Consider the following 15,087-nt stretch of genomic DNA (forward strand, 5'->3'; position numbering starts at 1 on the left):
TCTCTAAACCCACATAGATATATCCAGTTGGTTTGTCAACAGGCAGATCAAACCGAAACAGTTTCAAATTGAATGTATCACATTTGCCCTCACCTCCACTCTTACTAACTAGGTCTAACACAATCCTGATATCTGAAATGGAAATTTAGGATTTGACTTTTACTAGCATCTTCCCTCCTCATCTTTAATTGAATCAAATCCTGTGTCCTGCTAATTTAACTGGTTCACAACCCTCTCTATTCTCTTTGCTATTTCTTTCTTAGTTCGGGCTCCAATTCTCTCTAGCTCAGAATGCTCAATTGTTGCTAACTGGGATTGTTGCCTTCGGTTGCAATGACTTCAAGTCATGCTCTCCATTGCCACCATTGTGATTTTTTAAGACCATAAATTTTCTCTTTCTCCTGGGCATATACCCAGTTAATGGGTCCATGTGTGCTAAATCACTTCAGTTGTGTCTGACTCTTTCTGACCTTATGGACTGTAGCCCTCCAGCTCCTCTGTCCATGGGATTCCCCAGGCAAGAATACTGCAGCGGGTTGCCAGGCCCTCCTCCAGGGGATCTTCCCGACCCAGGGATCAACCTAAGTCTCTTACATCTTCTACTTTGGCAGAGAGGTTCTTTACCACAAGTGCCATCTGGAAAGCCCTCAAATATCCAGAGAAAACTGTAATTCTCAAAGATATATGTACCCCAATGTTCACTGCAGCGTTATTTACAATAGCCAAGACATGGAAACAATATAAATGCCCATCAATAGAAGAATTCCTAACACACACACACACACATATGTATACATACATACACACACACAAACACACACAACCCAACACTACTCAGCCATTCAAATAGAACGAAATAATGCCATTGGCAGCAGCATGGATGCACCTAGAAATTATCTTATGAAGCAAAGTAATTCAGACAGAGAAGGGTACATACCATACCATATGTATGTGGACTTTAAAATATGACACAAAAGAACTTATCTAGAAAACATAAACTGACTCATAGAGTCAAACCTGTGCTTGCCAAGGTAGAGGAGAGTGGCAGAGGGATGGAGTGGGAGTTTGGGATTAGCAGATGCAAACTACTACAAATAGAATGGATAAACAACAAGGTCCTACTATATAGCACAGGGAACTAAATTCAGTATCTTATGATAAACCATACGGAAAAGAACATGAACAGAACGTGTATATATGCAAACTGAATCACCTTGCTGTGCAGCAGATATTAATACTATATGGTAGATCAACTATATTTCAATAAAAATTTTAAAAATAAATAACTGTGATATTTTATTTACTATTTTATTTTCTTTTATTTTGTTGCTTTCATCAGAAATAAAGTTGGAACTGTTTATTTCATTTGGTTTCCTGTGCCACTCACAATAAAGTCCTTGCTCACCTCCATGGCCTCTCTCCACAGCCTTCTCTCCTAAATCACTTTACACTTGAACAGGTTCCCTGAATATCAAATGCCTATGCTGTTATTGCCCTTGTGCCTTCGCACATGCTGTTCCTCCTGCCCAGAACACTATTCTCCAGTGGATCCTAGTCATCGTTCAAGTCTTGCTATACATGTTACATCTGCCAGAAAGCCTGTCTACCCTCTCATTAGAAGATGGGGCCTGTTCAGCTAATCACTGAACATTCTGTACTTTGCCATTTGAGTTTTAATATAACTGTCCTCTGATATCTGTCTTCATACCCTGTAAAGCTACAAATAATGGGATGGACTTCTCTAATGAAATTTAAACCTAGTGCCTAGCACATAGTAGGTATTCAAAATATTTCAAGTGAATGAATGAGCACTTAATTTTAAGAGCTCAGGAACCATTATTTCCATTATAAGCCCTTATTATCTATTCAGACCAGCTTCACTAAGACCTCTGTTGCGAAGTAATCTCTTTATTACCTTAGTTTGAAAGGTTCTCTCTACTTGAAAGCACTAACACTGGTTTCTTTAACACTTTTCTGTAATTCAGGTGTCTCACTCACTTAGATCCACAATACTATGGCTGATGCAAAACTACAAAGCTGTTACTGTGCTAATACAAAAACCTTCACACCACATAAACTATAATTATTCAAACATATTGTGTGGTTTACATTGGGTATATCTATCAATTTATGCAATTTTTAAAAGACACATTTAATCCTTGAATTTGTTTTTCTGGTTAGGGTTTGAATGATACTATGTATCTATATAAATACACAGATATCTACATTTATGTCTCTATAGCATCAGTTCAGTTCAGTTCAGTTCAGTTCAGTTCAGTCGCTCAGTCCTGTCTGACTCTTTGCGACCCCATGAATCGCAGCACGCCAGGCCTCCCTGTCCATCACCATCTCCCGGAGTTCACTCAGACTCACGTCCATCGAGTCTGTGATGCCATCCAGCCATCTCATCCTCGGTCGTCCCCTTCTCCTCCTGCCCCCAATCCCTCCCAGCATCAAAGTCTTTTCCAGTGAGTCAACTCTTCACATGAGGTGGCCAAAGTACTGGAGTTTCAGCTTCAGCAACAGTCCTTCCAATGGACACCCAGGATTGATCTCCTTCAGAATGGACTGGCTGGATCTCCGTGCAGTCCAAGGGACTCTCAAGAGTCTTCTCCAATACCACAGTTCAAAAGCATCAATTCTTCGGCGCTCAGCCTTCTTCACAGTCCAACTCTCACATCCATACATGACCACTGGAAAAACCACAGCCTTGACTAGATGGACCTTAGTTAGCAAACTAGATATAAATATAGACGTGTTTATGCACGTGTGTGTGTGTGTGCTTGGTCACTTCAGTCATGTCTGGCTCTTTGCGACCCCATGGATTGTAGCCCACCAGGCTCCTCTTCCTATTGGATTCTCCAGGCAAGAAAACTGGAGTGGGCAGCCTTTCCCTTCTCCAGGGGATCTTTCTGACCCAGGAATTGAAGCTGTGTCTCTTATGTCTCCTGTACTGGCAGGCACGTTCTTTACCGCTAGCATCACCTGAGAATGTATATAGAGGTTTAATGAAAGAACAACTGTCAACAACCCCTAAGCTAGGCTAGGGAAAGCTTTCCTATTTATCCTAAGTTTCTTATTCACTGACAAACCCATCGTGATTTACCTACAAACACCAAATAAAACAAAACACAAAGTACAACCAAAGTAACTAAGTAAGAAATAGATTGAAAATCTTGCCATAAATATGTTACCAAAAAATTTTTTGCCTTATCTTATATTTTTAATTCATCAGTGAATTCATTTGTCCCCAGGATGAGATCTGAATCTGCATGTATTATGCTGGAACAGCCCATGAGTGAACAACCACAATAAATCTATCATTTAAAGTGCTTCCCCAATTTGGCTTAAGGCTGCAGACCAAGAGGGATATATATGGGGTTTCTGTTGCCAAGTGATGGCTGAGACCCACTCCAATTTCACATGAACTTGGAGAAGATTCAACTCTGCAACTTGTTCCATAATTGCTTTGAGCAGCTTTTCCCCTAAGCATCAAGGCCCTGGCTTATCAGTGCTATTGCTGTCCAAAGAGATAAAAGCAAAATCCAAACCATCAGCCCTGGTGCCATATACTGAGTATTAGTGTTTCCCCAAAATTTTTATGTTAAATCCTAGTCTCCAATGTGATGGTGTTCAGAGGCAGAGGAGGGGATTTGGTCGTGAGGGTAGAACCTTGATGAACAGGATTAGTGCCCTTACAGACAAGACCTCAGAGAGCTCTCTGGCTCTTTCTGCCTTGTCAAGGAGATAATGAGAAGGCAGATGTCCTTACCAGAAGTCAACCATGCTGGCACCCTGATTCTGGGCTCCCATCCTACAGAACTGTGAGAAATAAATTTCCAGTGTTTAAGCCATCCAGTTTATGGTGTTTTGTTGTAAAATCTCAAACTAAGATACCTGTGGAAAAAGTGCAGCACTATGACCCTTGCCTTAAATGTGTTTCCTCTTTTAAACCTCATTTTTATACCTGAAAGTTTCCTTATTCACTGAGGAGATGTTAGAAGTACTTCAAATGGGAGGTTCAGGAGGGAGAAGACATATGCATGCCTATGGCTGATTCAGGTTGATGTATGGCAGAAAGCAGCACAATATTGTAGAGCAATTATCCTCCAGTTAAAATTAAGGCAATGAATAAAACAATTAAAAAAAAGAAATACATCATACAACGTAGAAGGTCAGAAGTCTTAAAGGGGCTTCCCTGGTGGCTCAGATGGTGAAGAATCCACCTGCAACGCAGGAAAGCCAGGTTTGATACAGAGGTCAGAGAAACAACATTAATAAACACGAGACAGGGTTGGAGTGACCACCACTTTCCCCCCTTTCCTCTTAAATCATAATCTCAATTTCTCACTGGGCATATTCCAGGAAACAAATCTGTATTTCCCAGTCTCTATGGTAGCTACATTTGACTAGGGAACTAACTTCGACAAACTGGGTCAGGGAACTAATTTTCCATGAGGAAAATTGTTGGATGGAATTTCTGGGAAGTTTCTTAAAAGGAAGACCTTGATTTCTACCTCCCTGTCTCCTGTCATCAGGGGATGACACTGGGAAGAATGTCTTTGAGAGGCTGAAGCCATCCAGCAGCCAGCCTGGTTCACGATGGGAAGCTGGAAGCAACAAGATAAAAAAGGTATGTATCTTTGATGAGTGTGGACTCTGGGTAGCCTTAACTGCCAACCTTTCAAGAGACCAACCAATCAATGAGTAGCCCAATCTACCAACAAAAACTTCTACGTCTTTCAGCCACTGCTTCTTCCAATGTTTTATTTATAATGTAACCTCATTCGTCTGTATAGTAAAAGCTATAGTTTTTCCAGTAGTCATGTACAGATGTCAGAGTTGGACCATAAAGGAGGCTGGCACCCAAGAATTGAGGTTTTTGAACTGTGCTTCTGGAGAAGACTTCAGAGAGCGAAGAGACCAAACCAGTCAATCCTAAAGGAAGTCAACCCTGAATATTCAATGGAAGGACTGATGCTGAAGCTGAAGCTCCAATACCCTTTGGCTACTTGATGAGAAGAACCGTCGGTTTGGAAAAGACCCTGATACTGGGAAAGTATGAGGGCAGGGGCAGGGGGTGACAGAGGATGAGATGGTTGGATGGCATCACTGACTCAATGCATGTGAGTTTGAGCAAATTCAGGGAGACAGTCAAGGACAGGGAAGCCTGGTGTGCTGCAGCGCACGGGGTTGCAAAGAGTCAGACATGACTTAGCAACTGAACTATGCTAACAACAACCACTACCCCATTCTTATCGATCAGTGTATCTACAGACAGTGGGTACCATGGTAAATGCTTACTTTATAGCAACTGTATAAGGTAGGAGTTTATCTTTCAGTGTCATATCTTTTTGCCTTTTCATACTTGTTCATGGGGTTCTCAAGGCAAGAATACTGAAGTGGTTTGCCATTCCCCTCTCCAGTGGACCACATTTTGTCAGAACTCTCCACCATGACCCGTCAGTCTTGGGTGGCCCCACATGGCATGGCTTGTAGTTTCACTGAGTTAGACAAGGCTGTAGTTCTAGTTTGATTAGTTTTCTGGGATTGTGGTTTTCACTCTGTCTGCCCTCTGAAAGATAAGGATAAGAGGCTTTATGGAAGCTTCCTGATGGGAGAGACTGACTGTGGGGGAAAATGGGTCTCGTTCTGATAGGTGGGGCCATGTTCAGTAAATATTTAATCCAATTTTCTACTGATGTGCAGGGCTGTGCTCCTGCCCTGTTGTTTGATGTGAGACCAAACTATGGAAGGAGTAATGAAGACAATGCCCACCTCCTTCAAAACGTCTTGGCACCCACTGTTGTTTTCAGCACTCTTGACCCTGCAGTAAGCCACGGTCAACCCACGTGTCCACCGGAGACACCTGGACTCTCACAGGCAAGTCTGGGTCAGTCTCCTGTGGTGTCACTGCTCCTTTTTTCTGGGTCCTGGTGCATACAAGATTTTGTTTGTGCCCTCCAAGTCTGTCTCCCCAGTCCTGTGTAAGTTCTGTAATCAAATCCCACTGGCTTCCAAAGTCAAATTCCCTGGGGGCATTCTTAGTCCCTTTGCCAGATCCCCAGGATGGGAAATCTGTGGTGGGTCCTAGAACTTTCTTGACAGTATGATAATTTATTTGGTATAATTGTTCTGCAGTTTGTGGGTCATCAGCTCAGTGGCTCTGTGGTTAATGGTGACCTCCTCCAAGAAGGCCTAGGTCACATGCTGTGTGACCCAGGTCTGCAGCACCCAGTGCCCCTGACCCTGGGACAGGCCACTGTTGAACCATGCCTCCGCAGGAGATACTGACACACTCAAAGGCAGGTCTGGCTCAGTCTCTGTGGGGTCTTTGGGTCCTGGCGCACACAAGGTTTTGTTTGAGCCCTCCAGGTGTATCTGGCGGGTATGGGGTTTGATTCTAAACGTGATTGTGCCCCTCCTATCGTCTTGTGGGGCTTCTCCTTTGCCCTTGGACATACTTTTTTTTTTTTGGTTGGTATCCAACATTCTCCTGTTGATGGTTGTTCAGCAGCAAGTTGCAATTTGGGAGTTCTCACAGGAGAAGATGAACGTATGTCCTTCTATTATGCCATCTTGCTCCCAGTATGAAAAGGCAAAAAAATATGACACTGAAAGATGAACTTCCCAGCTGGGTAGGTGCCCAATATGCTACTGGAGAAGACTGGAAATAACTCCACAAAGAAGGAAGAGACAGAGCCAAAGTGAAAACAATACGCAGTTGTGGATGTGACTGGTGATGGAAATAAATTCCAGTGCTGTAAAGAACGATACTGCATAGGAACCTGGAATGTTAGGTCCACGAATCAAGTCAGATAGGAAGTGGTCAAACGGGAGACAGCAAGAGTGAACATCAACGTTTTAGGAATCAGTGAACTAAAATGGATTGGGATGGGCGAATTTAATTGAGATGACCATTTTATCTACTACTGAGGACAAGAATCTCTTAGAAAAAAATAGAGTAGCTTTCATAGTCAACAAAAGAGTCCAAAATGCAGTACTTGGGCACAATCTTAAAAATGACAGAATGATCTCTGCTTGTTTCCAAGGCAAACTATTCAATATCACAGTAATCCAAGTCTATGCTCCAACCACTAATGCCCAAGAAGTTGAAGTTGAAATGTTCTATGAATACCTACAAGAACTTCTAGAACTAACACTCAAAAGAGAAGTCCTTTTCATCATAGGGGACTGGAATGCAAAAGTAGAAAGTCAAGAGATACCTGGAGTAACAGGCAAATGTGGCTTTAGAGTACAGAATGAAGCAGGACCAAGGATAACAGAGTTTTGCCAAGAGAATGCTCTGGTCATAGCAACCCTCTTTCAACAACACAGGAGAAGACTCTACACATGGACATCACCAGATGGTCAATACTGAAATCAGGTTGATCATATTCTTTGCAGCCAAAGACGGAGATGCTCTATACAGTCAGCAAAAACAAGACCAGGAGTTGACTGTGGCTCAGATCATGAAGTCCTTATTGCCTAATTCAGACTTAAATTGAAGGAAGTAGGGAAAACCAGTAGACCATTCAGGTATGACCTAAATCAAGTCCCTAATGATTATACAGTGGAAGTGACAAATATATTCAAGGGATTGGATCTGATAGAGTGCCTGAAGAACTATGGACGGAGGTTCGTAACATTGTATAGGAGGCAGTGATCAAGACCATCCTAAAGAAGAAGAAATGCAAAAAGGCAAAATGGTTGTCTGAGGAGGCCTTACAAATAGCTGAGAAAAGAATAGAAGCTAAGGTAAAGGAGAAAAGGGAAGATATACCCATCTGAATGCAAAAGGGAAGATATACCCATCTGAATGCGAGTTTCAAAGAATAACAAGGAGAGATAAGAAAGCTTTCCTCCATGATCAGTGCAAAGAAATAGAAAAAAACATTAGAATGGGAAAGACTAGAGATCTCTTCAAGAAAATTAGAGATACCAAGGGGACATTTCATGCAAAGATGGGCACAATTAAGGACAGAAATTGTTGGACCTAACAGAAGCAGAAGATATTAAGAAGAGATGGCAAGAATACACAGAAGAACTATACAAAAAAGATCCTCATGACCCAGATAACCATGATGGTGTGATCACTCATCTAGAGACAGACATCTTGGAATGGGAAGTCAAGTGGGCCTTAGGTAATTATCACTATGAACAAAGCTAGTGGAGGTGACGGAATTCCAGTTGAGCTATTTCAAATCCTAAAAGATGATGCTATGAAAGTACTGCACTCAATATGCCAGCAAATTTGGAAAACTCAGGAGTGGCCACAGGACTGGAAAAGGTCAGTTTTCATTCCAATCCCAAAGAAAGGCAATGCCAAATAATGTTCAAACTACCTCACAATTGCACTCATCTCACACGCTAAAAAAGTAATACTCAAAATTCTCCAAGCCAGACTTCAACAGTTCATGAACTGAGAACTTCCAGATGTTCAAGCTGGATTTAGAAAAGGCAGAGGAACCAGAGATCAAATTGCCAACATCCATTGGAGCTTTGAAAAAGCAAGAAAGTTCCAGAAAAACATCCTATTTCTGCTTTATTAACTACGCCAAAGCCTTTGACTGTGTGGATCACAACAAACTGTAGAAAATTTTTCAAGAGATGGGAATACCAGATCATCTCACCTTCCTCCTGAACAATTTGTATATAAGTCAAGAAACAACAATTAGCACCAGAGATGGAACAATAGACTGTTTCCATATCATGAAAGGAGTACATCAAAGCTGTATGTTGTCACCCTGCTTATTTAACTTATATGCAGAGTATATCATGTGGATGAAGCACAAGCTGGAATCAAGATTGCCAAGAGAAATATCAATAACCTCAGATATGCAGATGACACCACCCTTATGGCAGAAAGCAGAGAAGAACTAAAGTGCCTCTTGATGAAAATGAAAGAAGAGAGTGAAAAAGCTGGCTTAAAACTCAACATTCAGAAAACTAACATCATGGCATCCGGTCCCATCACTTCATGGCAAATAGATGGGAAACAATGGAAACACTGGGCTCCCAAATTACTGCAGATGGTAACTGCCACCATGAAATTAAAAGATACTTGCTCCTTAGAAGTAAAGCTATGACCAACCTTGACAGCATACTAAAAATCAGGGACCTTATTTTGCTACAAAGATCCATCTAGTCAAAGCTATGTTTTTTCTAGTAGTCATATATTTCTGTGAGAGCTGGACTATAAAGAAAGCTGAGCACTGAAAAATGGATTCTTCTGAACTGTAGTGTTGGAGAGTCCCTTGGACTGCAAGGAGATCAAACCAGTCAATCCTAAAGGAAATCAACTCTGAATATTCATTGGAAGTACTGATGCTGAAGCTGAAACTCCAATACTTTGGGCACCTGATGGGAAGAACTGACTGATTGGAAAATACCCTGATGCTGGGAAAGATTGAAGGCAGGAGCAGAAGGGGATGATAGAGGATAAGATATTGGATGACATCATCAACTCGATGGACATGAGTTTGAGCAAGCTCTGGTAGTTGGTGATGGACAGGGAAGCCTGGCGTGCTGCAGTCAATGGGGTCATGAAGAGTCAGACATGGCTGAGTAACTGAATTGAAGGTAGGAATTATTATCTCTCTCTTATGTATGAGGATATTAATGTTTATAGGTATTAGAGAAGTGACCTAATGATACTAATGTAGCAAGTGGCCAAGTGAGAAATACCAGGTGAGATTCTAGTCCTTAAATTTTTTGTGTGCATCATCCCATCATTATGTAAATTGAAAGTTGCTCAGTCACCTCCAACTCCTGGGACCCCAAGGACTATAGAGTCCATGGAAATCTCCAGGCTAGAATACTGGAGTGGGTACCCATTCCCTTTTCCGGGGGATCTTCCCAACCCAGGGATCAAACTGCATTGTAGTTGGATTATTTACCAGTTGAGCCACAAGGGTAGCCCACCATTCTCGAAAGTGGGAGTAAATCTCTCCTGTGTGCCTTCAGCTAAACCTGCTAATCTTTTGTCCTCTTTTAACGTTAAGATTAAAACCTCTGCCTACTATAGGCACTACTGTGAGAACAAGTGTGTTTATTATTGTGCAAAGCATTTAAGTCCTTGGAACATAATTACTATTTAATTTATGTATACAATTAAAAGTCTTTAAAATGTTTTCAACAACAAAAATGTCACCATTTATACAGAAAGGTTTAACTTGCAGCATTGTGAAAATTAAATAGTTTGTATCTTGACCTGTTTAAACTGGCTTGGACAACTAAATTTGAAATCACTAATTACTTTTCTGTTCCAGAAATCTATTCTGTACTGCCTAGCACTTGGTTAGATTGTGTTTCCTAATGGCTCAGTTCACAATTTTGCCTTGTCATCCTGCTGTGGCTGCCTGAGGCATAAAGTATCATATAGTCCTCCACAAAGTATCATAGAAATAGCAGATTGTGTTATCCTAACCAACTCACAAAAATAACTTTGGAACTATAATCTAAAAGCAGTTCAACCTGGCTGTCTGCAGTAAGCCTTAGCAGTTTTGGAAAAGTAAATTTACATTTCTTGGGCTAAGAAATTGCTTTCTTGTTTCCCTCCATTTCCAAAAAGAATAATATGGACCCCATGACTTCAAAGGCTGAGACCACCTCTCAGATTCTGTGTTCTCTATACACAATGTTGCCCTGAAAACACTTCATGGTTATGCCCTAGCTATGGAATTCACTCTGACTATGTGACTTTAGGCAAATTACATAATTCCTCTAAGCTTTAGTTGTTTCATTAGTGACATGGAGATAATAATATGATATAAATAGCACAGAGCTGCAGAAATATTTAAAGGAAATAATATGTGTGGCATTCTGTATCAGTTTCCTTTTTCTCCAATTACAAGTTACTATAAACTTAGTGGCCTAAAACAACACAAATGTATTATATTACAGTTCTGGAGGTCAGAGGTGCAGTATGGGTCACAAGGGGCTAAAATCAAGGTGTTGTTAGTGTTGTGCTACTTTTGTTGTCATTGTTGTTGTTCAATCGATAAGTCATGTCAGACTCTTGCAACCCCAAGGACTGTAGCCTGCCAGGCTCCTCTGTCCCTGGGATTTCCAAAGACAAGAATACCGAAGTGTGCTGCCTTTCCTCTTCCAGGGGATCTCCGCCCCACACCCCCACCCCTCCCACCCCCCGCCAGCCCCTGCCATCCCCCAGGGATCAAATGAATGTCTTCTGCGTTGGGAGGTAGATTCTTTACCACTGAGCCACTTGGGAAGCCCTGTGTTACTCTGGAAGGTTCTGAAATCATTTTCTGCTCCTTCACACTGTTGGAAGAATTCACTTCATTAAAGTTGTGGGACTGATATCCCTATTTCCTGGCTGACTGTCAACTGAGGATTTTCCCATTTGATAGAGGAATCTGGAATTCCTTTGTACATTGGCCCCCTCCCACCATCTTCAAAGTCAGCAGTCCCAATTAGGGTCTCCCTCATGCTGGAAATCCCTCCTGCACCCTCCTTCATTATCATACATTGCTTTCAAACACTTCTGCTATCTTCTTCCCCTTTCAAGTGCCCAACCAGAGGATCCAAGATAATCTCCCCATTTTAAGTTGTTGGCAACCTTAATTTTACCTTTAACTTTCATTATCTTTTGTCATGTGACATAATATAATCAAATTCTCCAGAAGAAGGACATGGACATGTTTGTGGCTATCATTCCACTTATCAGAAGCTTTCACCACAAGGTTCCAAGAGGTAGTAAGTACTCAATCAATAATAACAATACCCAGTACTTATGTTTACTCTCTGCCAGGTTCTGACCTAAGTGCTGTATAGATATTTATGGGTTTTATCCACATACCAACCCTCATAATGTGATATATGTGCTAATTCTATTAATTAACAAATGAGGACTCAAAACACACAGAGTAAGTCACTTCCTTGATCTGGTAAAAGAATACAGATTGGAATCCGACAGTCTTGCTCCAAAATCTGTGCTTTTAACTAAGCCCTATTCTGCTTCTTCATTTTAAATGTTATCATAGCAGTCAGGAAATCAAGAGAGCCTTTGCTTAAACTAATAACTGTAAAATTACTTCAATATAGGGCAACAAGATTGATATTCATCGGGCATATGCTGCCATCTTCTATTTTCTTTGCCCTGAGACGTTGGGCCACCAGGAGCTGAGAGAGAGCCTGGGTCCAGGGCCTGCATTCTTTTGTCATTCCAGTTTTGAGTCTTACCAGTCAAATGGGGAAGAAACTCATTTCTAAAATACTCTATGTTGGAAGAGGTGAGGTAAATCTGTTTTTATATTTCAAAACCTGATTAGTATCATTTCAAGAGTATTAAAAACAAAAATACTGCTATTGCGGTTCCTGAACACCTCACATTTTATTGAAATGCTACTGTATTTCATTTCGTGTTGAAAGCCTCCTTCAGCATTGCTGTGGAAAGCAAGAAGCAGGTAAATCACCACTTTTATGGGCAACAGAATACCTTTCATTTTCCTGAACGATCACCTCTCCTTTCTTCCAGGAGGAGAGTGCCCTGGGGGAAGCTCTGGGTTTACAATCCAAGTTGACCTCACTGCCCACCTGCACCTGAATCAACTTTTTCATTGGAGTCTTTGAAAAATCTGGAGCAGAAGCTGAAAAAGAGGAAAGAATATGAATTTGATTTTATTTCTTTAAATTCCCATAAATTCCAAAGGTTGACTTTATAATGATTTTTTTAAAGGTTCTTGACAGGTGAGCTATTACTACCTGATTTGTTTGACTGACTGGGGACCACTTACAAGATGTTTTCAGTGCTCAAAAGCTAATTCCTACTATTGTGTTTTCTGGCAAGTCCTAATTCTTGAGACAGTTACTTTATATGAAAATTTTAAGTTTACCATGAGCTTTTAAAATAGCTCAGTCACAAATTTAATAACACTAAAAACATTTATCATAGAATGTTCTTGAAAGTTCCATAAAGATAACAGGGTCAGTCTCTCTCGTGACTTCAAAGACACAGTGTGTGGCGCAGTGCCTGACAGTCAGTGGGTACTCAGCAATGTTTATTGAGTAAAGGCTGAGTGCTGAACACTTATTCTCTTGTATAAACATTATCAAGATCTATTATAAACATTATTAAGATCTATTATAAAATTTTCATGTGGTTAGCTTTAACTTCAAAGTTGGAGAAGTATAACATGCATTATTACACTATGCTACAATATTCCATTAAATACTATCATATGTAGAAAACATGTTTGCTAATAATTCATGGAATGCTGATCTTGAAACAATGTCTCTGAACATTCAAGAGACAAAATGATATATCATTTGAAGGAAAGTATATGTTAATCAGAAAATCATCTTCCTTTTACTGCAAATGTGGAAAAAAGTTAAGAACTCAGTGCATTTCTATAAATATCTAATCTTCTTTCCTATGGCATATCCCAGTGAATATAATTTATTTTTTAATAACTGGATATCATACAATGAATTATATGATACATATATGTGATTGCAGATAAAGAAGATATGTTATCCTGGAGGTTGCTGGCCTTAAAAATTAAGATTCTAAGAGAATGCTGCTGCTGCTGCTGTCGCTTCAGTCGTGTCCGACTCTGTGCGACCCCAGAGATGGCAGGCTCCTCCATCCCTGGGATTCTCCAGGCAAGAACACTGGAGTGGGTTGCCATTTCCTTCTCCAATGCATGAAAGTGAAAAGTCAAAGTCGTGTCCGACTCTTCGCTACCCCATGGACTGCAGCCCACCAGGCTCCTCCGTCCATGGGATTTTCCAGGTAAGAGTACTGGAGTGGGCTGCCATTGCCTTCTCCGAGTCTAAGAGAATAATTTTCACTAAAACAGCCAAAAATATCTTTATATATTAGTATAATCTCTTTTCAAACATAGGTCATATTTTTTTCCCATACAAAAACCCCATGCAACACTAGGCAGAGATTCATTTGGTTTAAGATGAATAAACTATGGTTTATAAGACTAATTGAGAGTACAGCAGGCTTCAGCTTCAGATATGTGCACATTTCTCCTCCTGTCTGTTGTAATACCATATGTCTCTGTCATGGATAATACCAGCCAGATTTTCAGGTGATGTTCTGCTGTTCCCAAGCTTTAGTCTTCTTGGTACAGATGATGTGTTTCTAACTTCCAGGCACCAAGAGACACTTGTTTGCCTTAAACCAGTGTTTTTCCATGAAACACATAACATTTTGGCTATCTTGGGCACTGAAGGACATTGAGCAATCTCTCTGGCATCTGTCTGCAAGATGCCAGGAGCATATGCAGGCTCCATCCTTTGCTATCATACCCTTACACTGTGGCAGCCAATAATGTCTCCAGACATTTCCCATTATTTCCAGGGTGCAAAACTGTCCCCAGTAGGGAAGCACTGAGTTAGATCAGTCAGGACTGTGACTTGCACTTAAGCAATTAAGAAAGCTATCCTTCTTTCACTAGATTGACTCTGATAATGAAAATTGAATGTCCTGGGGATCATCATATGAGGCCTGAGAGTGGTGATGATGTTAGAACCCTGAGTCAAATCAAACTGAAATCCAAATTCTCTATTTTAATTACAATGAACAATAAATTTCCCCACTCTCCTTCTCTTTCCCTCTTTCCCACCCTCTTCCTTGTTCTCTTCCCTCCTCTTTCCCTCCTACCCTTCCTTTCTTCCTCCTCTCTTTCTTTCCTATCTATACTATATGTTATGCTCTGACAATTTTGGTTGGACTTGAAGTCATTTGTACCTTACAGTGTCTTTTCTGGACAATGGGCCTAAACATAACATTTTCTTTCTTCTCTTATACCTGAAGTACAAGAGAAACATAATTCATAATTTCAAGTAGTTAAGCCTTGGTTAATTAAAGCTCTGGTGTGCCCAAAACTTGAATCTTCCAGCAGAGTTATTAAAGACAAAGACAACAACTCCTTTTGGATCAATAAACTATTGATTTGAATTTTGATATTTACTTTTATGGACCAGCAACTGAGAACACCAGAGTAACTTATTCTCCTAAAAGGTACTACTTAGTTCATACTATTGGTGCTGGATAAGGATGTTTTAGTTCAACACTCTCTCCCTGTTGTTTCTCTATTTCCAACTTTGGGC

The 15,087-nt window shown here is 40.7% G+C and overlaps 1 protein-coding gene across 1 annotated transcript in view; it reads right to left on the reverse strand.

Moving 5' to 3' along the window:
* Positions 1 to 15,087, reverse strand: part of CNTN3 (contactin 3) — a 284,442-nt gene that overhangs the window by 100,530 nt on the left and 168,825 nt on the right. The window contains exon 10 of the mRNA XM_040246384.1: positions 12,461 to 12,611. Coding sequence (XP_040102318.1) covers positions 12,461 to 12,611 — 151 coding nt within the window. The remainder of the gene's footprint in view (positions 1 to 12,460; positions 12,612 to 15,087) is intronic.

The sequence above is a fragment of the Oryx dammah genome, unplaced genomic scaffold (genome assembly GCF_014754425.2).
Source record: "Oryx dammah isolate SB20612 unplaced genomic scaffold, SCBI_Odam_1.1 HiC_scaffold_9, whole genome shotgun sequence".
NCBI lineage: Eukaryota > Metazoa > Chordata > Mammalia > Artiodactyla > Bovidae > Oryx > Oryx dammah.